This window comes from Alternaria alternata (genome assembly GCF_001642055.1).
Source record: "Alternaria alternata strain SRC1lrK2f unplaced genomic scaffold CC77scaffold_29, whole genome shotgun sequence".
Classification (NCBI taxonomy): Eukaryota; Fungi; Ascomycota; class Dothideomycetes; order Pleosporales; family Pleosporaceae; genus Alternaria; species Alternaria alternata.
The window spans coordinates 154,050-177,219 of NW_017306218.1; the positions used below are offsets into that span (position 1 = coordinate 154,050).

Sequence of the window (23,170 nt, forward strand, 5' to 3'; positions counted from 1 at the left end):
ACATTTCTCTCATGCTTTTGATCCACGTTACCCACGACATATTGCTGACCGGTTTTTGAGACGCATCGACCGATGACCGCTGGAAGGGCAGATTTGGCAGGGGTTTCAGGATCTCGAGCTCGCTAATTCCCGTGTTCAAGAATAGAGAGCTTTCTCGTCACATTTTCCTCAGCCTCCAATAGGAACAACATAGATTGTCCTTCCGTGATGCAAGTGGTGTCATCATTGAACGATACAGAAAGTGTTGAATGAACAAGCGCTATGCCCTATGCAGAAAGCTCATGACCAGTGCATGCGATCTGCGGTTTGACCGACGCAACCTAGCTTTGCCAACCCTTGGAAACGTTCCACAGCCGGAAAACACCCGAACTCCCGTCTGTTATCGCACGTCGCTCATCACACCACCATACTCGGCCAATGTGCGTGAGCTTAAATCATCATTGAGTTGCATACTTGACGTTGAAAACGCCAGCCTCGATAATAGTTCGACCCTACACCACAAGTCCTTTCACATTGTTCCATCAAGTTTGCGAACTCGAGCATATGAGATAATGCCAGACGAACAAGCAAATCCGACTCCCTCTGTGGATGGCCAGAAAGATGATGGTCTGAATCCTGTTCGAGACGCACCAAATCAATTGCAATCAGAAGCACACATTGATGCTGTCAATCCAGTCACCGTGCCGCCAACCAACGGTGAACACTCGCCAGGAAACGATGAAGAGTTACGGAGAGCCCGTGAAGCTCTTCCTACGGTCGACAAAATGATAGTCTTGCCAGATTTCGAAGACTGGGCCCAGAACATCCTCACTGATGTTGCTTGGAACTATTACCGAAGCGCGGCTGACCAAGAAAGATGTAAGTGAGATGGCGCCTGAGATTTCGCCAGATACACAATACATACTCACAATAGTGTAGCTTACGAGGGAAGTATGGATGCTTTGCGCCGTTATTCCTTTCGACCACGGATGCTTCGAGACATGTCTAATGGCTCCATAAAGACGTCATTCCTAGGTTATGAAAGTGAACTGCCGATCTACATCGCACCCGCCGCCATGTGCAAACTTGGCCATCCGTTAGGCGAGATCAATCTGACCAAAGCCGCCGGAGACGCTGGAATCTTCCAATCTGTGAGCACTTGGTGTGATTCAAACATTCGAGGCAGCCTAATCACCAAGTCAGGTATCGGCAAATGCAAGCTGCACTCTCGAAGAAATATTTGCAGCGAAGAAAGAGGATCAGTTTATGGCTTACCAGGTTTGTCTTCGCTCTTTTACGATCATGTAGTATCTTATGGGATCATGCACAGACTTACATCGACGTGAATCGCAACTTGACCACTGAGATTCTTCAAAAGGTAGAGCGTCTTGGTGCCAAAGCCATCATCTTCACAGTCGACGTAGGCTGGTGGTCGAAGAGGACTTTGGAGACTCGTCATGGCGGTGAACTCCCGAAAGCCTCACTTGGGGCTTTCATGGCTATGGGCGGGCGTCAAGATCGGAATCTATCATGGAACGACATTTCGTGGATTCGGGTACGTATCTTGTGCTTCTCTGGTCCGCTTCTGAGGCTTAACTAGGATATGTGTTGACTGTCAACAGCGCCAGACCAAGCTTCCAATCATCGTCAAGGGAGTACAGACTATCGAGGATGTTGCGCTGTGTGTGGATAACGGTGCTGATGCAGTGATGATTGTAAGTCATATTGCGCCCATGAGCACCTAGTTGCCGATGTTGACCCTGACATGCCATCAGTCGAATCACGGAGGTCGACAACTAGACTACGCACCGGCGCCGATCGATATTCTTTACGAGCTCAGAACCTACCGACCCGATCTGTTTGACAAGATCGATATCCTGGTTGATGGAGGTGTTCGATACGGTGCTGATGTCGTGAAATTACTTGCATTGGGGGCCAAAGCTGTAGGCTTCGGCCGCACTTTTCTCTACGCCAATGCTACTCATGGGGAGGACGGCGTTCGAAGAGCGATCGAGAGTAAGTGTGATGTTTTGCCAAACCTACTCTTGCACGTCTATTCTATGTGAGAGAAGACTGATGTCTGTGCAGTTCTCCGCGAAGAAATCTCATATACTATGTGGAACATAGGGGCTGCTACTGTTGCCGACTTGAAGCCTGAAATGGTTGGACCATCGGGACCGTGGGTGGGCATGAATCGACCAGTATATGCTACTAAATACTAGAAGGCACTGTGGATCCGATCATCTCTACACGGCAAGTAGTGTAGTGAATATTGTCCTGTCTAGCTAGTTGTATTTCTGTCACAAATAACACTATGCTATTGAAGGTAACGATAGATGGTCTATGGACACAAGTGGCTATCGTGAGGTGTGGATCCAATATTATGGCCATGATTCATGACCAGAGAGCGACTCATGAGCTCAGGAACCCAGATGCTTCATGCGCAAGAGAGGCTCTCAAAAACAAGATCACCACACACTTCAGAAGCCTCAAGGTGTGACGATGGAGCCGAGAGACGTACAGGCTAAGGCCTTCGAACCTCTTAGTTACCATTCAGAATCAGATCTGCTCCTCTCGCAGCAACAGCATAGACTGTCGATGCTAAATGGCCCGTAACCTGCATTGGAATAACGGAGGCGTCAACCACTCTCACATTCCGAGTCCCATATACTTTCAGATTCTCGTCAACAACGCCTCCCAATTCACGCGACATCATGGCTGCTGTGCCAAGGACATGATGATTGGCGACAGCTAAACAGCGAATTAGTCAGATCACTAGAACCAGAATCTATGGCTCAGGCGAAGGACTTACTTTTTTCCTTGACGTAAGAGTTCCATTGTTCAGTCGATGCATCATCCGGTAGTTTTTCATTCTTTGGTTCGATTTTCGATGTCACCTTCTCTGCAGCTGGAGCTGTTGACCAGAACTTTTGTACCAATCGACCGAGCTTAGTGAAGCAGTCTTGGTCGAAATCAATCTGGAAGAATCTGGGATCGATGTCTACCTCGTATGTCCCGTCTTCCGCTCTGGAGCTAAGCCGAACGCTTCCTCTGGAGAATGGAAGCAGGGACCAGTATTCGGACGACATTTTCGTAGATGACGTCATTGTTATCTCGCCTATGGCAAGTTTTTCTTTGAAGATTAGACCATGTTGATGCCGAAATATTGTTTCAATCGCATCTGGTCCAACGTGCTTGTTGGCGCACGCAACAATCTCGGCCCATCCGCGCAAATTCGCCTCTGTGGAACTAGGAATTTGTTAGTCTATCTCTCTGATACTATAAGTCGTAGTTGGCTTTCAGACGACTGGCAATGACCGTGAAACACATACGCTGCCATAGATTCTGTCTCTTCCCCGAACACATCCTTTGCTGTGACGAATGCTGCGTAAGGGGTGATGGCATCCGGGGTTGGGTTCTTTGGACTGTATGAGAATGTAAGATCTGGTTGATCTTGTAAGTTTTCTCCGACTCCAGGAAGGTCGAGTTGAACTTGTATCCCGAGATCGTTGAGGAGAGATGAGCTTCCAACGCCTGACGCTTGAAGAATGGCTGGAGTTGCTAATGCACCCGCTGCAAGTATGATCTGACCACCTTCACTGAGTCTGACGCTATGTAGCTTGCCGTCCCCATCTCGATATTGACACCCATCAGCTGATAGACTATCTTCTTCTGTACGATCACCCCACGTAAGATTGAGAACAGTACCTTGAATGAGACTGAGATTCTTGCGATCGGATATCGGATAGTAGAATGCCACAGCGGCACTGGCACGAACTCCTGACTTACTATCGATCATCATTGGCCGAGTAGTATAGCCCTCAACCATGCCGCCATTTGCATCCGAGCGGGTAGGCACCCCCAAGGTCTCCCATGTATCTGCTAGGGCGGACGAGAGATGTTCAGTAGGAAGCTGAGTCGGATAACTGACAGCCAGGTCGCCATTCGTTCCATGAAACTCCGGGTCGACTTTGATACCGGAGTCGCTCTGCTCAGGAGTTGGGTTGATAAACCGTTCAAGACCCTTGTAGAAAGGCCACAAAGAATTCCAGTTCCATCCTTTTGCTCCAAGTCTTTCCCAACCGTTGATCTCTGCTGTAGCAGCTCGGATGTACATCATGCCATTGATCATGCTTGTTCCTCCGACAATTTTCCCAGCGATAAACTCTACGCTACGATCGTTCATTTGGGCTTGTGGGGTCGATTTATACGACCAATCGATGGCGGTGTTGGCGTTTTCATCGCGTCTCAGTGGATCCGTAACGTTGGGGTTGTTTCTATCGTCCTCCCCTGGCTCAATTAACACTACTCGTGTGTTGGGGTTGGCAGAAAGTCTGTTAGCGACAACAAGACCTGCAGTGCCACCACCAACAATGACATAATCGGCGGACATCCTTAAGATCTTTTGCAGGTTGCGATCGAAATGCGAGAAGAGGAGGATGGAAGGATCAGCGTACTCAAGAATGGGATACTTTAGTCTTCCTAGGAAATAGGTTTTGTGAAGCCCTGAGGCAATGTTCACGCCACCTGAGCAGTGTTCACGCTACCTGAGCAATGTTCACGCCACCTAGGCACTTGAGGCTGCACTTGGAAACCTGTAATATTTAGCTAGGTTTAGTACCGTCGAACCGGGTCAAAATAGCTTACAGTACTGAAACTAGCGACAAGCGATCATCTTACCCCAACCTTATCGTAGCTTCACCGGTTGCGCCCGTCTTACATTAAGCGATACGAACTCGTGGCATGCCAGCTCTACTTTGGGGGATGAAAAGCAATATGTATGGCTGAGATGACGCCCGCATTGTATCTCCAGGGATGGAGCCAGCCGGTGAAGGATCGCCCAGCAAATCAAGCCGGTTTACAGGCAGACACACAAAAGCATATGCAGGTATCTACTTAGGTATCATGCAACGCGGCGCCACGCATCGCAGATGTACTCTGTGTTTACAGCCTGAGATGCAGGTATCCCAAATGAGGTGAGAAGAGGGGTTACCCCTCTTTTCAGCTTCCACAAGGATTCTTGTAGGGGCCATTTTGCAAGATGTCGCAGGGGTTTGCTCCGCATAGACTCGCCTTCCATATGAGTAGACCCGTTGAGCCTCAATTTTCCAGGTCTACTGGTCCCCGCTGTTGCTAGCACATACTCAGGCTAGACTACCTCATAAATTTGTACCATCAAGCAGCTAAATCTCGCATCGGCTTTACCAACAAGGGTTGTCGTGCAAGCTTTCTGTAACCCTGACCCTCCAGTGACTCTCTTCCTGACCCAGACGGTGAATTTCTGCCTGAGGACGATGTCAGTGCAGCACTCGCTAGAAACCCCATGTCTTACGGTTCACTGACCGGTGATAATGAGCAGGTCCACTATCTATTATCATGTACCGCTAGACCAAGATAGCATGTTTCGATCGGCCGATGTCCCGAGACCCGCAAAGAGACAACGAAGGGACAGTGTCGGCAATTCAAAAGAAACTGTTAGTACGACCGAGAAGACGACCACCCAAGAGCGATCCACTTCGGAAGCGGCTGTCTTGCTGGCCACGGGAACGAAACATTACAAGCTATTCGAGGCAACAGGCTCATTAGATGACCTGCATGAGGCATTCGATGCCGTTGGCGAAGCATGTCACGCTACATCGAAAGGAATTCCTGATCAAACCTTTTCTTTGTTCCATAATCAAGATGGAAATTCCGACATCCTGAATGTATTGCGAAGGGATGTCGAGACATTCGTCAACATGGTTACAAGTCCTAGCAGCGGTCTGCAAACAGTCCAATCTGCTCCTCAAGGTGAGACTATCTACGCCAACACTCCACAGCATCATGGCACGGTTCAGTTGCTCCAAATGGATGAAACGCCGAGCATAAGCAAGGAGAGTTCAGATGCAACAATGCATGAACAGACAGCGCTGATGGGTTGACTTAAAGTGGAAATTGTACTTTCTTACTACGTTCTGCCACACAGCCTGTGAAGTTGTCTTTGATTTGGTCAGGCAGATTCTTTCACGGTCTTGTAATTTTGGGTTCTTAGCTGGACCTTCTCTCTCAAGTAGAACTCGTCTGCTGACCCAGGAGTTAAAGTTGGATGAGACAATGCTTAGCCTGAATAGGATTTCATTTTTAATACAGTTCGTTTACATGTATATATGTACATAAGTTGTCCTCCAGCTTGCTATGAATTCTATTGCCTTTAACCCAAACACTATCTTTAAAGTCGATGCGCAAGCACGCAGAGTTGTAATGTGACGCAGATGAGCCAGCGTTTACTGACTGCACTAGGCCATCTGCGCAGTTCTTCCAACCCAGTTTCTTCGCCGAAGACAGTATGCAAATGCGAAATTGTTCATGCTAGTGACCGAAAGAGGATGGTGAATACCCAAAATGCGAATCCTGGAGTGGAGAACATGGCGGTACTTTCCCTCTGCTTCTTCATAGCGCTTTTGTGCTAAGAGCACATCAGCCAAACCGCTGGCGCTCGATACAGTGGATGGATGGTCTTGCCCAAGAATTTTGGTTTTCAGAGCTAGTGATTGTCGAAAGAGACCCTCTGCTTCATCATGGTTCCCTCGTTGCAAAAGAGTGGCTGCCAGGTTAGTAGTTACGAAAAGAGTTGACGGATGGTCTGGGCCAAGTATGTTCATTATGGATTTTAAGGTTGCCCGATGTAGTTGTTCTGCTTCGTGAGATCGACCTTGCTGTCGAATTGCTTCAGCTAGGCCGTTGACGTTAGCGAGTACATCGGGATGATCTCGCGTCGCTTCTTTTGTTATCGCTTCGATGGCCCATCTATGCTGTCGTTCGGCCTCGTTGTATTTGCCTTGTCTATACAAAACACTCGCCAGATTTGTAACACATGCCATTGTCTCGGGATGTTCGCCTCCATATACCTCGGAATTTCGTTGCATGTTTTCTCGGTGTTGTCGTTCAGATTCTTCGTACTTTCCCTGCAGATCAAAGATCACAGCCAGGCTATTCATACTCGCAAGTGTGTCTGCGTGGTCTGGCCCAAGCAAGCCAGTCTTCTTTTGAATCGCTTCTCGACACAAGGATTCTGCTTTCTGGTAATCTCCCTTCTGAAATAGCACAATGACTAAGTTGTTCATGCTAGCCAATGTGTTTCGATGACCCTCTCCCAATGACTCAGAACACAGGCGTAAAGTCTGCTCATGCTCTGGCTCAGCCTGGTGATATCTGCCAGACTGGCGGTATAGCTCGGCTAGGCCATTCATGACGGCGATTGTGTTGGCATGTTTTGGGCCTAACATCTTCGTACTTGATTGGAGAATCTGGTGTTGTCGCTTTTCAGCTTCGCTATACTTTGCCTGTTGACGAAGCATAGTGGCGAGACCATTGATACTTGCGATAGTTTTTGGATGGTCTAATCCTAATGTTTTCTCACTGATTTCTGAAGCCTGCCGGTATTTCGACTCCGCTAGTTGAGCTTTGCCGATTATGAAATGAGACTCTCCAGTTTTGATCAAGAGTTTCCAGCCAACGTTGTCGTTGTTCTCTCTAGTCCAAGTGTCCAATGCGGCATCTCCATGGGGTAAGTACCTTATCCACGTGGACTTGTTGTCGTTTGACGGGTCTGGGTACACGCTTGAGATATGTTCTATGGCTGCTTTGATCTGCATCTTGCCTTGTTGTTTCGTCCAATTTCGTGCCGCTAATCGCACGAGGCGATGTATGTCGAATGAATCCGAATCATCTCTAAGCGAGATGAATGCGTAGTTTTCAAGTGCGCCAATAGCTTGATCCCTTTCCAATTCGTCGTCTTGTTGCGGAAGGATTGAAGTAGGTATGTCCTTCTCGGCGAGATAACAGATGAACATCAAATACTGAGCTGCCAACGGATACTTGTCGCTCATATGTTTGAACGATATCAGCCATGTTGTCGCGATAGGATTGGCCTTATTGTCATACATGTATCGACTCTTATCGTCAAAGTGTTGGCTCAAAAGATTGATCTGAGTCTGATCGGAAGACTTGCAGTAAGCCAGATACTTTGTGGTTGTCATGTTTGTTCTTGCCATATACGCCGATGCTTGTCGAATGGCTAATGGCAGATACGCCAAGAATTCCAGCAGTTCGTGGGTGCTTTGAAGGTGTCGCAATTGAGGTTCTTTCAACTTCTGGCGTAGCAATTGCAAAGCTTCGTTTTCGTTCATCTCGTGGACCGATAACACGTTATCGAGGCTTATGTCGAACCGGATCGTGACTTCATGATTTCTGGTTGTGCACAAGATCGATCCATTGGGGTTGGCAGGAAGAGGGTCATAGAAACAGCTTTCCTCTTCTGAACCAAACATGAGGTCAATATCGTCTACGTTGTCATAAACAAGAAGCCAAGGGCCAGAGCTATCATCTGAGAGAGCGTTTGTGACCAAAGACTTTACATCCGCCCGATTATCGTCGATGCCAGGTATTTCCAATGCTTTGCCTATCTTTCGATATGCGTTTTCGATGGTATTCTTGTCGACTACTGGTATCCAGAAGACGGAACAATCAGGGTTCTTCTCGCGTACACGATAAGCAGCCTCAAGAGCGATTTGAGTTTTGCCGATTCCTCCTAGGCCTTCAATTACTGTCATCTGGCAGGCGTCTTTGTTGACGTTCGGGGGAATCTTGGTCATCAAGCTTTCCAAGATGTCTTGTCGACCAACGAAGTCAGTCCTTCTTCCGAAAGGTATGACCTTATGACACTTCGTGATACCTATACAAAGTTAGATGTGGTTTTAACACTAAAAGTATGATTCTAGATTACGAACTCACTTGCTACATGATTCCTGCGACCAGAATGAAGCTTAATGGTTTCTCGGAGTCGTGCAAATGCGTTGCGAGATCCCTCGCCATAGATCAGAGGCATTTGTACATCAAACATCCCAAGTAAAGCGTACGCTTTATCTTCAGGATGTTTCGTCTGCCGCTTCTCCATCCATGACATACGTTCGAGGTCTGTGAATTCACATAGCGGTGTGCCTCGAAGCGCGTCAATGGAGATAGCCGTCATGTCGTGCAAGAGAGCTTCAAGCGTCTGCTTGTTCCCGATTCTCTGACCTTCGGAAGAGAAGAACTCCACAGATGAAGGTGCCAACAGCTCTTGGAGTGTCCACCCTCTAGTGGCCCATCGATTCTGGAGAAAATTCGACTTCCATATCTCGTCTGGTACTTGGTTTATGGAGACGTCCGGGAGGTAAACATAGCATCTTGCAGATTCTTTGTACCAGCGAAACATAGAGTTGATGGCTTGTGAGAGCTCGGTAAAGCTAGACTTGTTAATGCAGCAGGTATCTACCCACATGTGCCGAATGCCATCAAGACAAGCCTGCTTCATGCAAAACCGTATCTTTGCATAACCGTACGCCTTGTTCTCTGCGTTACCTGTGATTATATCATCGTAGGTAACTTCGTCCTCATCATTTCCCCATGTATGAGACAGGATCACATAAGGAGGTATTTTGTCAAGCAAGTCGTTCGTGAAGGACAAAGAAGAGCCGTCAGGCGCGATTTCGAGGAGCCGCATCACCAATAGTCTTGCGTGGATGGAACAGTAGCTCAGGAAGATTGGCACGGATTTCAGAACAATGTGATTGCTCACACCCCGTGTGCTATCAATAGCTTGGCGTAGGATTGGAATCCCGTTCAATTTGAGGGAGGACAACGGACGTGAGTCTGATGGAATTTAGAACTGTCGGAGACGGGACGATCGGTCACTGGTTCTATCGTTTTCTTCGCTAGATGTATGGAAGTGTTTGATGCAGCAGTGTCTTCCAAGGCTCTCGTCTGCAGTGAGGCGCATCTACACTTCAGCGCTCCGTCCTGACACACCGTGTGACATACCAGGGTAACGTCTTGCAGCTGACCCATAGCCTTTCTATGGTATTTGAGACTTCTTGCTTCCGGTAATATGACCTAACCATGGATGCAAAGGTATGTTGGTGGCTCGAATCTATCCAATCGCCAGTCTGTCCCCTACATCTCCGAGATGAATGTGTGACCATGGCCTGCAGTGGCAATCTGTAGAAGATAAGCGCCGACAGGGCGCTCATAGTGGTCTAGCCAACCATGAACTGTCGGCCGTCAGGCTGATAGATGCGAATGAAATGCAGGAGCTTCATTTTTCCCTTCGGGGTTGCTGGGTATTACGAGCAGTTTCTGAGAAGGACCTCCGATCGTCTCGTTCCAAGCTAAACCGGTCTAAGTTATGAGAATCATGGATCCCGCTGCTCTTGCATCCCTGTTTTGGTGGCCTAAAGCGGTCTAAGCGACGGTAACGCTAGGACGGAGAGATCTCAAATGGTAGGATCGACTCTTCGAGACAATACGATGATTTATGCTCACACCCTGCTTTCTCTATGCGTGATCCATCTTGGCGATGTGGCCCAGCGCTTGCGATCCTACTGTCGCTAGAGAGAATTAGCAAGATTGAGGTATCATGAAGAGCGGCTGTGGACCAATGATTCCGCGCTTGACCCGAGGACGGTACATGATGTTCCGGATTCCGGTGGGGGGCCAAAGTTGCCGGCTATCATATCACGTCTGGTGTTGACAGAGCCTCAATGCATCGTCAGACGTTGTGACATATTTGGACTGGGATAAAGCTGCTCGAAATTCAACGAAAGGTTCCTATCTTCTCTTGATATCTTACAGTAGGATCAGTGTAGCGTGGAGGATCTCAAAGATTATGAATTCACTGCCATCAGATGCTCGTATCGATAATAGTATGCCACAGGACAATGTCGAAGTAGCAATAGAGACGCCTACCATTTCGTCGATATTAGACTCTTTGTCAACACCGGGAACGAGCACGACCGAAGAATCTGATCATGAACTGATGCAAATCTCAAACATCTGCTATGTTGGCGCTGGCTATGTCGGTATGAATCTCTTTCTCTCCAGTTGATCCAATATCCTGTACATTCCATATTAACTGTGATACAGGGGGCACAAACGCAGCAGTAACAGCGCTAACCAATCCCGAAATACAAGTCAACGTTGTTGACATTGACGAAAGTAAAATCGCTCACTGGAATTCAAACCACTTGCCGATCAATGAAGCTGGTCTCGATGTGGTAGTTCGAATCGCCCGGGATGGCCTTTATCAGAAGACAACAGGTCGAAGCACTCGCTTGGCCAACCTTGGTTTCTCAGCACATCTCGCCCAGCACGTCAGCGAGGCGGACATGATCTTTCTTGCGGTTAGTACACCTACGAAAACTTTTGGACAGGGCGCTGGGTCTGCAATTGATATTGCAGACCTCAAGTCAGCAGTCGAGATCATAGCTGCAGAAGCGAAGCCAGGAGCCATCATTGTAGAGAAGAGTACAGTACCTTGTAAGACAGTGGACATGATCAAAGGTGTGGTGAGTGTTTCGCCTATCCAATCTTTCAGCGAATACAAGCGATTAACTGTCTGGCTTAGTTACAATATCTCCGCCCAGGCGTTCCATTTGAAGTTCTTTCAAATCCTGAGTTTCTTACCGAAGGGACCGCGATAGCGGATCTGTTGAGGCCTTCACGCATCCTTATAGGGTCGCAAAAGACATCTACAGGACTTGCAGCAGCCGAGAAGCTTGCTGCACTTTACCATTGGATACCGCCCAAGAAGATCCTACAAATGACACAGTGGTCAGCGGAGCTATCCAAACTAGTGTCGAATGCCTTCTTGGCGCAAAGAATAAGCAGCATCAACACGATTAGTGCAATTTGTGAAGCCACTGGTACAGACATAGCCGATGTTTCCCATGCCATCGGTCTGGATTCTCGGATTGGCTGTGACTATCTCCAGTCAGGTCTTGGTTTTGGAGGGTCATGTCTGAAGAAGGATACTCTAAGCCTTTCTTATCTCGCTGAGGCCCTACATCTTCCCGAGGTTGCATCTTACTGGAGGTCTGTGATCGACGTCAATGTCTGGCAAGTCGATCGGTTCGTTAGCAAGGTAGTTGAGTCGTTCCATGGGACGTTGAGGTCTGAGAAATTGGCGATTTTCGGTTTCGCTTTCAAGGAGAATACATCGGACGCACGCGACTCTCAGTCTATTCAAGTCATTCAACGACTCTTGGAGGAACGTCCAGGGCGTATCACCATCTACGATCCAGGATGCGACCCTTATCTTTTGGACATCCAGCTTTCGCAATCATTTCGAGGTAGTAAATGTCCGTTGAAAGCTTGTTCGAACCCATACCAAGCTTGCGACGGGGCTTCCGCGGTCCTGATACTTACACCCTGGGCCGCGTTCAGCTATCCACCTGCTCCACTAGATCGTTCTAAGAAGACAAAGGTCAATTATGACGACATCCTGGTCACCCATCCGGATGGTTACGTTAAGTTAACCCTTCCTGGGGTCGTGGAAAATCAGGAAGGTTACCTGAAGTCAGGACCAGCTTGCCCGGGTGGGTGTTCAAGGTGCTCTCTTGTTGATGAACAGCAACATCAAGGTCCATGCAATCAGCACGTAGAATGGGAGCGCATTGTAAATTGCATGAGGAGTCCAAAGTGGGTATTCGATGCGCGACAACAGGTAGAGGTAGAGGAACTGGCACAACTAGGATGTAGTGTGTTTTCATTAGGACGAAGCGAGACATACCTGGGATAGATAATGTGTTCGACAAGCAAGTGCTACTCTTCTGACAAGACTCTGCTAAGGCTGTTCATTCTACTTGTGACGATATCGTAGTATTGAAGAGGTACAAAACAACGCAATTATATCACTTGCCTTACAAGCTGTTCCACAGGACATAGCAAAAACGCTAGAACCTGCTATGTGACAGGGTCACATCATGAAGTAGCTGAATCGCGTACGTACCTGTCCGGGAATTGAACATGACGGCAGAATCTGCGCTAGGCGCACAGTGCACGAAGAGCTGAAGGATAGTGTCTCGATAGACTTGGCGTAAGCAAGAAGTGCGATCGAGTCTATCGTTGTGAGATGTTGTGTAGAGTTCATCCGAGCTTACTTGGAGGAAGGTGCAGGCGCCACATGGCTGTGGCTGGACCCTGGAAATGTTATTTTGGTGACTGTTTCCGGCCCCGCAACGACTCATTCAGCTGGGCGCAAGACTCACTAACAACCCGTACACTTCAGCTGAGCTTAGCACAACAACCTTAAATCGCTGTTTCTGCTCGAACATTCTCTCGTGACATCCGTACCTCATTGTCCCTCTCCGTTCCAAGTCAATTGGCACAACAGCTGCCCCTCGTACCCCACCACGGCCGACACCATGGCAGACCCCGTGGCGATCCAGCAGGAGATTGCTGATATTGAGAAGAGGATCGAAGAAGCACAAGCACAACTCAAGGATGCAAAGTCAAGATTACAAAAAGCTCAAGAGGCGTCGTTCGTCAACCCTGGTGCGAACATGTCTGAGGAAGAGAAGATGGCGCTCATCAAGGTCAACTTGGCCGAGGTGCTGAACCCAGAGATCATGGACGAGGCGCTGAAGAAGCAAGGGCACTTGAAGGTTTACTGGGGTACTGCGACAACAGGAAGACCTCATTGCGGTTACGTATGTACACATGGCGAGATATGGTCGCGTGCACCGCTGACAACACATGTTCTAGTTCGTACCTATTCTCAAGCTCGCGCAATTCCTCGCGGCAGGCTGCCACGTCAAGATCCTCCTCGCTGACATCCACGGCTTCCTCGACAACCTGAAAGCTCCAATCGAGCTCGTCAAGTTCCGCGCAGAGTACTACCGCTACACCATCACCGCACTGCTCAAGGCCGTCAAGGTGCCAATCGACAAGTTGGAGTTTGTGCTAGGATCGAGCTACGAGTTGAACTCAGACTACACCATGGATCTCCTGAGACTCGCAAGTATAACAAGTGAGGCGGCGGCGAAGAAGGCAGGCGCAGAGGTTGTCAAGCAAACAGAGAACGCGCCTTTGAGTGGACTCATCTACCCACTCATGCAGGCCCTTGACGAGCAGTACCTCGATGTAGACGTCCAGTTTGGAGGTGTAGACCAGCGCAAGATCTTCGCGCTCGCAAAGGATGTCCTTCCCAAGATCGGCTACAAGGAGCGCGCACATTTGATGAACCCCATGGTTCCCGGTCTACAAGGAGGAAAGATGAGCTCTTCGGACCCCGACTCCAAGATCGACGTACTAGACGACGCAGACGTCGTGAAGCGCAAGCTTAAGAAAGCCCACGCCGCACCCAAGGTCGTCGAAGACAACGGTGTACTCAGCTTCGTCGAATACGTCCTCCTTCCCGCCGGCCACCTCATCTACGGCGAGCCCAAATTCGTTGTCAAGCGCCGCGACGCCGAGCCCCTCACCTACACAGACATTAAGAAGATGCAAGAAGACTACTCCAACGACATCCTTACACCTCAAGACCTCAAGCCCGCCGTCACAGAAGCACTCAACGCGCTTTTGGAGCCAGTGCAGAAGGAGTTCCAGGCTAACCAGGCATGGAAGGATATCGAGCAAAAGGCTTACCCACCACCACCTGTCGTTAAGAAGGAGAAGAAGGTCAAGAACAAGGGTACTTTCCACCCCAAGCGCAACGTAGAGGCCAAGCCAGATGGACATGTCGAGGGTGAGGATAAGGCCAAGGTTGATGTTGGAACTGAGGGCGGAGACAAGGCTATTGAGGGTCTGACGCTAGAAGAGAAGAAGTAGACGAGTTGGATATGAGGATTTAGTGATACCGCGTAGATGCAACATATCAATTGCATCCGCCACTTGTCTATGCTTGGGTGTCTTATGTGATCTTGACTCGCTGTACACACCGATTCACATCATGATCTAGTACGATCGAGCCTGAACACTTATAGCACGGCACAAACCTACACACGTACAATTCGATTCAACAGTCCATAAAACTACTAACTTGACGACTTCCCAGTTGACCACCACTTTGCACTAGTTATTCGGAGGAATATAACACCCACCCTGATTTCTCCATTTTTCAGCATACTTGACGCACTGCCCACACGGTCTCTTCAGGTCACACTTTCTTTTCTTCTGATAACAGGAAACACACCGAGAAGAAGTGCCCATCTTCCACGTGAAGCTATCGATGCAATTGCTATGGTCTCTAATGATGGCACAGGGTGAACAGGCACTTCTGTCATCGCTCTTGCCATCGCAATCGTTGTTGCCAGTTGTCATGCACAAGAGGCAAATCCTCACCGACGGAGCAGAGACGCTAGTAATAGTAGGATCGTTTGGTGGAGGTGTTGGAACAGGCGTATTGGGTGTGAAGAAAGGCGAATCATGTCTTAGCGGAGGCAGTCCGAGTGTTTCTGTAGGCGATTGAGGTATCGAAGTAGGCGGACTGGGGCTTGAGATAGGAAAATTGAGTTGTTCGTTGGGCGGATGGACTCTTTGTATAGGCGACCTAAGTCTTGAGGCATAGTACTGAATATTCGGAAGAGGTGTGAACGTAGTAATATTAGCGACTGAGTTGGTTTGCGGATTGTTGGAAGTTTCTTGCTCTGAGGGGTGCTGTTGCTGCAGCTGCAGCTGCTGATACTGTTGTTCTAGCGACGGAGAGGCAGGAGTCGAATCAGTAGTGGATGTGGATTGTAATTCTTGAAACAATGCTGCTCTGAGTCTCGAATTGAACTCCTCGTCTTCCTGGAAAGATCCATCGGTTTCCAGCGTAAATATATGAAATAATAGAAGTTCCTCCTTCTAGGGCAACATCATTCTTTCCAAGGACTTGGACCCAGACTAGAAGTCCGCTTTCCCACCCATGACCTTCGCCGCGTTGACAGCGCTCATCTTGTTTGCCCAGCCTTGCGCAGGAACAATCTTGCGCACAGTTCTGACTTCATCAGATGCGTAGCCAGGAATGCGAATGTTGTAATTGCGCTCAAGTATGACTTGGATGTCGCGAATGTCGAGCTGAGGTGAATCGCGAAGCTTGGACAGTTTGCAAGCGTTGCTAATGACGTTGTCGACAAAGTCATCTGCGAGTTGAAGAACAGCCTATACAAGATCAATGGTTAGAAATGTTTGTATGTAAGAAATGAGACTTGGAGATGGCTTACCTCTTCTACCTCTGGTGTCAATGCCTCCTCGGATCCGCCTGTTACCTGCCGAACAAGCTCGTCCAGCTTGCGTTTACTAAGCACGCGGTCGCCCTCACCTTCGAGCTGGAATGGGGGTGGTCGTGGGATAACAGGTTGACCCATTGGGCCTGGCGCTCCGTTTGTAGGTCCGCTCATGGTAGGTCGAGCTTGTCCCATGTGGACGGCTTGAGGTGAAGTCACATTAAGATGGCGTGGGATTGGCATCTTTGGGTTGTTGAGCTGCTCGCGCTCGCGACTTCCAAAGTTACCACCCTGTCCGCCCTGTTGCATGGGCGTGTTTGTGCGTTGAGGGTCGGTGTAGGACCGGTTCGCGGCGCTGACTGCGGCTTGGTGCGAGAGAGGAACTGGCGGACCAGGAGCGTTGGACGCGGCGGACTGTGGGTGTGGTGAGTTGCTCTGCTGGTGTGCATTCGCTTGCATAGGGTTAATCTGGGGTCGCTGTTGTTGTTGCTGCTGCTGGTGGAAATTCTGTTGCTGTTGTCCTTGTTGCGAAAACTGCGGCATCTGATTTGGTGGCATCGTCTGCGAGTGAGGTGCTGGCGGAGGTCGAGCCTGCTGCTGTTGTTGCTGCTGCATTTGTTGCTGTTGAGGAAGCTGCTGATTGTGTTGCATCTGTTGCTGCTGCGGCGGTCCTTGCTGAAGGTTTCCTTGATTGGCCTGCATGTTGAATTGCGGCTGAGGTTGGGACTGAGTTTGCGGTTGTGGTTGTGGTGCCTGCCCGCCCTCGATCTTGATCTGGGGCTCCTCTTTCACCTGGGGTTGCGCAGGCATATTGGGCTGTGAAGGCTGGCGCTGAGGCGGTTGTGGTTGTTGCTGCGGAGGTGATTGCGCTGGGTTCTGGCCTTGAGCTTGTGCCTGGCCTTGGGAATTCTGTTCGCGCTCCTCCTTCCACTGCTTTTGCATAGCTCTGAACTTATCAATTTGAGCCTTAATCTTAGCAGCCTCCTTCTCGATGTTGTTCTTCATCAAAAGTCGCTCCTGAGGTAGCTCCTGTCCGTTGTTCTGCCGTTCGGTCAACTCTTGGATAATCCTCCGTCGCTGCTCAGTTAACGTCGCTTGTTTGGCAAGCATGTTGAGATAACCAGTCCGATACTCCTTCAGTTTGTTCTCGTACTCGGGTGTGCCTGGCGTAGGTCCGTTTGTTGGTCCTTGCATGGGGAAGTCGTGAACATGCTTGACGATGGCAGGATCGACTTGGCCGCGCCCTGGATTCTGTCCTTGGTTGGGCTGCTGTTGTCCTTGAGATTGCTGGTTGGCTGGTGCCCCAGAACCTTGGGGTTGAGCCTGACCTCCTTCTTGCTTGACAGCGTTGGCATTCTGCTGGCCAGCTGCACTAGACTGTCCAGCTTGTCCTTGGTTTTGGTTTCCCTGTTGCTGCTGTTGCTTCATCTTGGCGCGATATTGACGTTCGCGTCCGATGAACTTTTGCGACCATTCCGTCAGCTTCTGACGCGCGTTTGTATTCTCCTGGCTGCCTTGCGGGTTGTTGTTGAAGATGGTCCAGAAGTTCTGCATAATCAAGCGATACTTCTGCTTCTCGTCTTCGGGAAGGCATTGCAGCTTGAGTATATCATCGGGGCGTAGCAGCTGTTGACCTTGCTGGCCGCCGCTGGCCTGTTGTGGCTGGGAGTCGCTCATATCGAGGGCAGCGGACTTCCGAGCCGCACGTTGGACGGTTGTGGTGTCGTATACGAGATTTGGCACGGGAAAGCGTAGATGGTGTGTCGCGTAGTTGCTGCGATTAAATTACGTGTGGGTGGAGATGGGGGTTTGGTGTGTGAAGCAAGATGCTGGGAGTGATGAGGTTTGGAATGATGGTCAATGGAGCCTTGGAAGGCCAAGCATTCGGCCACTCCCATGTCGCGCGTTTGTACGACCGCACGTGCACGCGTCTTGCCTCACAACACAACCTTTGGAGCTTTACAGCACATGAACAATTTCTGTAAAATGTTTCGATTATTTCCAATATATGACTAGAACTATCGCTACGATGCAAAAGGTATCTCACTATTTCCAGAATCCGTCTTCACAGTCTCGTTCTTTGCGAGCGCCCGCTCCCTGGTATTACGGACCTCCCACTCGAATTCCTTGAGTGCCCTCATCTCGCTACCAACAAACAACAACCCCATCAGTCCATCGATTACACCCACACTGAATCCTAGTGTGCTCAACAACATGAGTATAAAGGACACGTAATTCTTGGGTGACCACCAGACACCTATTAGACAGCCAATGGAGAAGGAGAGCTGGTAGAAGAAGTGGCCTATGCGCAGCTTGCGCTGTATCCTCTCTCGAACCTGGTACTTGAGTATGGTTGCCATGATCTCGTCGTAGGTCTCGATGGGCAGATAGCGTTCAGGCAGTGCCCATGGGGATAGTCGTATGGCTGATGGTGCAGTAGAAGTCCTTGTCAATGTCGCCTCGACGGAGAAGTGGTCGCTGAGGGAGCAGTGTAGCGTAGGATGACGCATGGCCATGCCCACGTTTGCTTCCTTGAGCGTCCACTCAGCTGTCTCTTCCTTTGTCTCCGGATTGTGGTATCGGCCGCTACTGAAGAAGACGTAGTCAAGTCGTTTCGCGTTTGGATCTGGGATCGTAGGATCTATCTGGACGTTCTCGCCTTTTGTGAGACGCCTTTGCTGCCCTTTGTTCCATCTCCAAGAGTTCAACTCACTGTCGCATGTTGCGCCATTGACAGTCATGTTGTACTGTGCCGATGGCATTGGTACGCCGCGCACCTGCTCCACCTTGTCTTTGGCTGCACCGATGGAAGAATCGGGATGCAGTATGCGCCACACGTCTTGGACAGGCGAATGTGTCTCGATGATGCGGTGTGCGAGGGACAAGGGAATCATGTTGAAGTCGCCCATGCCGATGACGAGGTGGCCTCGCTCGGCGGCTGCGCGCATGAGTTTTGTAATTTCCCACGCTTGAGCTGTTCGATGGCAGATGTAGGAATCGTGGGGTTCGCGTTCATAGGGGGCGTGGAGCTACTGGGATCAGTACGTTTCCTTTGTATACGAGAGAAGGGACATACATGTGTGCAAAACACCTCTGCAATATCTCTCTTGGAAGGACCCATCCGTATCCTCGCACATGCAACGCCCTTGCCAACAAACCAATCTCCGCGATAGAAGGCAGCAGGCCGTCCGTTCAATGGATAGCGCACCATGTTGCTCTCGACAATGGGCCATCGTGACAGAATGACCAAACCACCGCCGAAGATTCCGCTGTGGTAAAACTTGCCATAAGGCAGGATATGGCGTGTCTTCTCCCGAATGGCATGGTAATCTTGCTGCGTCCAGCACTCCTGGAGTCCTACAATGTCGGGTTGCGGATTGGCGGCGGCGATCTGGATACCAATTTCGGTAAGACGCTCATTGCGGAGCTTGGAAATGAACTTGAGCCCCCAGCAATTGAGGGACAAGATGCGTATGCTCGAAGGCGGTGCGGCGGCCTGTGAAGCCATTGTGAAAGTCGGCGTGAGTTGAGTTGACGGGCTATGATGCAACTGGGGAAAATGTACCTGAGATGCAGGGATGCCTGCGCGCTAACTTCCCATTGCCGATCAGTCGCGTTTTCCCATTCCCCTACGGACCACCAAACGAACCACTTTGGGAGTAAATATGGACTCGACACGATCAACCTCGCCCAAACGACGACGCGAAGACGAAGACGGATACGACGACGGACGGCCGCGCAAACGCTCCGCTTCCCGCGAACCGCCCAATGCCTCACCGAGCTATAGGATAGCGGAAAGACCCGCGCGCCGCTACAGCAGAGGAGACAGCGAAGACGAACAGCGGGAATTCAGAGACAGACGGCCTTCATACTCTCCCTCGCCATCGCGATCACGTCGCTCAAGCTCGTCGTCCTCGTCGCCCCGACATCGCACATCCCCGCCCTCTAAACCGACCTCTCTACACTATGCGCCTACGCTCATCCTGCGCGGCCACAAGAAAGCCATATCGTGCGTCAAATTCTCCCCAGACGGCCGCTACATCGCCTCCGCATCCGCCGACTGCACCATCAAGATCTGGGACGCCAAAACAGGAGCACTCGAACACACCCTCGAAGGCCACCTCGCTGGTATCAGCACAATATGCTGGTCTCTAGATTCCAAGATCCTAGCCAGCGGCTCAGACGATAAGAGCATACGGCTATGGGACACAGCAACTGGACTGGCGCACCCAACTCCTTTCATCGGCCACCACAACTACATCTACAGCATAGCCTTCAGTCCGAAAGGTAACATGCTCGTCTCCGGCTCGTACGACGAAGCAGTCTATCTCTGGGACGTACGCGCCGCCCGAGTAATGCGTTCTCTCCCTGCACACTCCGACCCCGTCGGCGGCGTAGATTTCGTCCGTGACGGCACTCTGATCGTCTCCTGTTCTCACGACGGCCTGATCCGCGTGTGGGACACAGCAACAGGTCAATGCTTGCGCACCCTCGTCCACGAAGACAATGCCCCCGTCTCCTCCGTAATCTTTTCTCCAAACGGGAAGTACATTCTAGCCTGGACCCTAGACTCATGCATCCGCCTCTGGAACTACATTGAAGGAAAGGGAAAATGCGTCAAAACCTATCAAGGCCATGTCAACAAACAATACTCGCTGTCCGGAGCGTTTGGGACATACGGCGAGAAGGAGGATGGTGGGCAGCAACATGCGTTTGTTGCGTCGGGAGATGAGGAAGGGCAGGTTGTTTTGTGGGATGTTAGCAGTAAGAATGTGCTGCAGAGGCTAGACGGGCATACTGATGCTGTGCTTTCCGTGCATACGCATCCGAGTGAGGAACTGATTGTTAGCGCGGGCTTGGATCGGACGATTAGGCTTTGGAGACCGAATGAGGGGAAGCGAGTCAACGGAGTGAAGACAGATGATGATGATGAGGGCAAACCGCATGGTGAGGGACACGAGGAGGACGTGAACGGCATCAAGGAAGAGGAGAAGAACGGCTTTGATCCTGATACCCTCCCGCCTAATCCTTTTGCTGAGGGTTAGCAAGTCTTTGGCCAAGAAGACGATAAACGAGGATAACAAGTGATGATTGGATATGTGGTTTAGTTTTAGATACCCAAAGTAACTAGCCTTTGCTTGCGAGTACGTATCCTTCGCCATCTATCCTTGTATAAACTGTCGTATATGAGAACGCCTTTAGCTACTTATGCCACGCTTTTTGGTATACCCCAACGCCCACCATGCAATAAGAAACGCCATAAAATGCACCACCCAACCTTTTCATACTTCCCATCGTCCAGCTTTCTAGCTAAAATGGATGCCTTCCTGATTGAACGCATACAACAGCTTCAAAAAGTCGCCCTCATCACACAACCTCGCACGCTTATCCGCCAATTGCGTCTCATCCTCGAGCACCTTCCTCACCTTCTCCCTGACCAACTCACTCAACCTCCCCTTCTTCTTCCTATTCACACCATTTTGCCTCTTCTTGCTCTCCGCCTGGAGCTGCTTGAAGAAGTCTGGGAGTTCATCATCCGGGTCATCTGGGTCAGAGAATCCCTTGAACTCATCGTCGACGTCCATCGTCTCCTCGTTATCCTCGGTGACCTCGGAAGGATCCATAGGCGTATCATCAATCTCGATATCGTTCTGAGCACACCAGAGACGATAGTTACTGCTCAGCAACTCCAAAACCGCAGCCGTACCCAGGAAACTCGCCCTCAGCGTCCTGTTCTTGCGCACGAAGCAGATGCGTAGCAGACCGTCCCACTCTTCGTATGCAATCTGTGGTCGTGGGTTCTTGGGCTCGATGCGCACGACGTTGCTCTCTACCTGTGGCGGGGGGTTGAAGTTGTTGCGTCCGACTTTCATTACGTGGCTGACTTTGCTCCACATCTGGACGTTTACGGAGAGTCTAGAGTAGAGCTTTTCGCCGGGCCGCGCGAAGAGGCGCATGGCGAATTCGCGCTGGAACATGAGTATGCAGCAGCGGGGTGGATGCTGCAGAGCTAGGAGCTTGAAAACCAAGGGCGAAGAGATTTGATAGGGCGTATTGCTTATGCAGACGTCAAAACGTGGTAGCTCGGCTTTTATTACATCGCCCAAGCGGATTGTGAGACGCTTTTCCTCGGGACTGCCTTGTACACGCTTGGTGAGCTCGGCGGCCATTCGGGGGTCCATTTCCACGGCTGTTACTTGTTTGGCGGCTTTGAGGATGAGGACTGTCAGGTTGCCTGTTCCGGGACCGACCTCGAGGACATGGTCGCTTTGCTTCAAGTGTGCTTTCTGGACGATGGCGGTTGCGACACCAGGGTTCTTGAGGATATGTTGACCAAGATCTTTGTCCATCTTGAAGATTGAGTGCGCAGCTGAGGCTTTTGCGGAAGTTGGGCGGGCATAGGGAGAGGCATTGTTGTCGACGGCCTTTGTGCGCTTTTGCTTTGCTTTCGGCATCTTGGGCGGTGGAGGTGGTTGAGGTTTCGGTGCAGGCGATTATATTTCTGGGGAGACTCGGAAGATCGCGATATGTCTAGGACTTCCTGCGACGCGGTCAGGTGTGTAGTCTTGGTGGCTGCGGGTGTCGACCGAGCTTGCGATCGGTGGGCGTGGGCTGTTGGATCTGGAGACGATATTTTTTGGTGTTGCAGGCGGAGTTATCGCGGGGTTAAGCCATGTGAGCGCGCGACTTAGCGTTGCGCGTCTGCTTCTCATGACGTTGATGCGACTTTCACTGTATCCTCACAGCCATTTCGCATTCTCTACTATCCTCGTATGAAATCACGTTTCTTCAATCTTTCCTCTAGTTGTTTTCACTCATTGCATCGTCACTCTTTGGAACCTGTTGCCATCAGTCACTCTCTCCTGAAAGACCCATCGTTGCCGACGCGCTCCGTTCCCAGCTTCTTCGATATTTGCAGTCCTTGCCAGCATCGCAATCACTTCGGCACAGTAGTACCTGTTCACAGATACCCAAACCTGCAATCTTCTCCTTCGTATCTACAGTTGTCCAATCCACGCTCACCAAGAAATGCCATCAGGAGTAGCATCTTGAACTTTTCCTCTCACCTGCCACGTGCTCGCTCCTCTCACCTTTACCGTCGATACGCACACCTCGGGCCACCTGCTGCATATATAAGAAGCTTTTCGTCCTATCATTCCCGCCACTCTTCCACTACACTCCCTACT

The 23,170-nt window shown here is 50.2% G+C and overlaps 10 protein-coding genes across 10 annotated transcripts; 5 read left to right on the top strand and 5 right to left on the bottom strand.

Moving 5' to 3' along the window:
* Positions 1-551: 551 nt before the first annotated feature.
* CC77DRAFT_947953 (hypothetical protein) lies at positions 552-2,201 on the top strand (the record flags this gene model as incomplete). The annotated part of the gene is made up of 7 exons (XM_018535174.1): positions 552-862; positions 932-1,130; positions 1,183-1,257; positions 1,310-1,534; positions 1,602-1,694; positions 1,755-1,995; positions 2,068-2,201. 7 exons carry the CDS (start codon positions 552-554, stop codon positions 2,199-2,201), a joined length of 1,278 nt encoding a protein of 425 aa, XP_018380263.1.
* A 320-nt stretch (positions 2,202-2,521) lies between these two features.
* On the bottom strand, positions 2,522-4,714 carry CC77DRAFT_1000505 (GMC oxidoreductase; the record flags this gene model as incomplete). Its single annotated transcript, XM_018523123.1, has 4 exons — positions 4,627-4,714; positions 3,312-4,574; positions 2,792-3,228; positions 2,522-2,730 (listed from the first exon to the last, which is right to left on the bottom strand). Exons 2-4 carry the CDS (start codon positions 4,370-4,372, stop codon positions 2,522-2,524), a joined length of 1,707 nt encoding a protein of 568 aa, XP_018380264.1. The 5' UTR covers positions 4,373-4,574; positions 4,627-4,714.
* Positions 4,715-4,863: 149 nt separating this feature from the next.
* On the top strand, positions 4,864-6,190 carry CC77DRAFT_498304 (hypothetical protein). The gene has a single exon (XM_018531920.1). The coding sequence runs from the start codon at positions 5,331-5,333 to the stop codon at positions 5,898-5,900; it is 570 nt and encodes a 189-aa protein (XP_018380265.1). The 5' UTR covers positions 4,864-5,330; the 3' UTR covers positions 5,901-6,190.
* Positions 6,122-9,822, bottom strand: CC77DRAFT_974467 (TPR-like protein). The gene is made up of 2 exons (XM_018535896.1): positions 8,752-9,822; positions 6,122-8,692 (listed from the first exon to the last, which is right to left on the bottom strand). Exons 1-2 carry the CDS (start codon positions 9,500-9,502, stop codon positions 6,255-6,257), a joined length of 3,189 nt encoding a protein of 1,062 aa, XP_018380266.1. The 5' UTR covers positions 9,503-9,822; the 3' UTR covers positions 6,122-6,254.
* Positions 9,823-9,897: 75 nt separating this feature from the next.
* Positions 9,898-12,917, top strand: CC77DRAFT_1044467 (nucleotide sugar dehydrogenase; the record flags this gene model as incomplete). The annotated part of the gene is made up of 4 exons (XM_018527355.1): positions 9,898-9,909; positions 10,736-10,856; positions 10,921-11,342; positions 11,402-12,917. 4 exons carry the CDS (start codon positions 9,898-9,900, stop codon positions 12,572-12,574), a joined length of 1,728 nt encoding a protein of 575 aa, XP_018380267.1. The 3' UTR covers positions 12,575-12,917.
* Positions 12,918-13,032: 115 nt separating this feature from the next.
* On the top strand, positions 13,033-14,796 carry CC77DRAFT_974475 (Nucleotidylyl transferase). The gene is made up of 2 exons (XM_018535897.1): positions 13,033-13,484; positions 13,540-14,796. Exons 1-2 carry the CDS (start codon positions 13,200-13,202, stop codon positions 14,602-14,604), a joined length of 1,350 nt encoding a protein of 449 aa, XP_018380268.1. The 5' UTR covers positions 13,033-13,199; the 3' UTR covers positions 14,605-14,796.
* Positions 14,797-15,660: 864 nt separating this feature from the next.
* On the bottom strand, positions 15,661-17,660 carry CC77DRAFT_947854 (hypothetical protein; the record flags this gene model as incomplete). The annotated part of the gene is made up of 2 exons (XM_018535168.1): positions 15,661-15,918; positions 15,981-17,660. The coding sequence occupies 2 exons, from the start codon at positions 17,658-17,660 to the stop codon at positions 15,661-15,663; spliced, it is 1,938 nt and encodes a 645-aa protein (XP_018380269.1).
* Positions 17,661-17,969: 309 nt separating this feature from the next.
* On the bottom strand, positions 17,970-19,515 carry CC77DRAFT_1025461 (DNase I-like protein). The gene is made up of 2 exons (XM_018526070.1): positions 19,060-19,515; positions 17,970-19,012 (listed from the first exon to the last, which is right to left on the bottom strand). Exons 1-2 carry the CDS (start codon positions 19,489-19,491, stop codon positions 18,008-18,010), a joined length of 1,437 nt encoding a protein of 478 aa, XP_018380270.1. The 5' UTR covers positions 19,492-19,515; the 3' UTR covers positions 17,970-18,007.
* Positions 19,516-19,648: 133 nt separating this feature from the next.
* Positions 19,649-21,028, top strand: CC77DRAFT_947756 (WD40 repeat-like protein; the record flags this gene model as incomplete). The annotated part of the gene is made up of 2 exons (XM_018535160.1): positions 19,649-20,893; positions 20,936-21,028. The coding sequence occupies 2 exons, from the start codon at positions 19,649-19,651 to the stop codon at positions 21,026-21,028; spliced, it is 1,338 nt and encodes a 445-aa protein (XP_018380271.1).
* A 97-nt stretch (positions 21,029-21,125) lies between these two features.
* Positions 21,126-22,604, bottom strand: CC77DRAFT_499652 (rRNA adenine dimethylase). Its single transcript, XM_018531923.1, has one exon. It carries the CDS (start codon positions 22,436-22,438, stop codon positions 21,290-21,292), a length of 1,149 nt encoding a protein of 382 aa, XP_018380272.1. The 5' UTR covers positions 22,439-22,604; the 3' UTR covers positions 21,126-21,289.
* Positions 22,605-23,170: the final 566 nt, after the last annotated feature.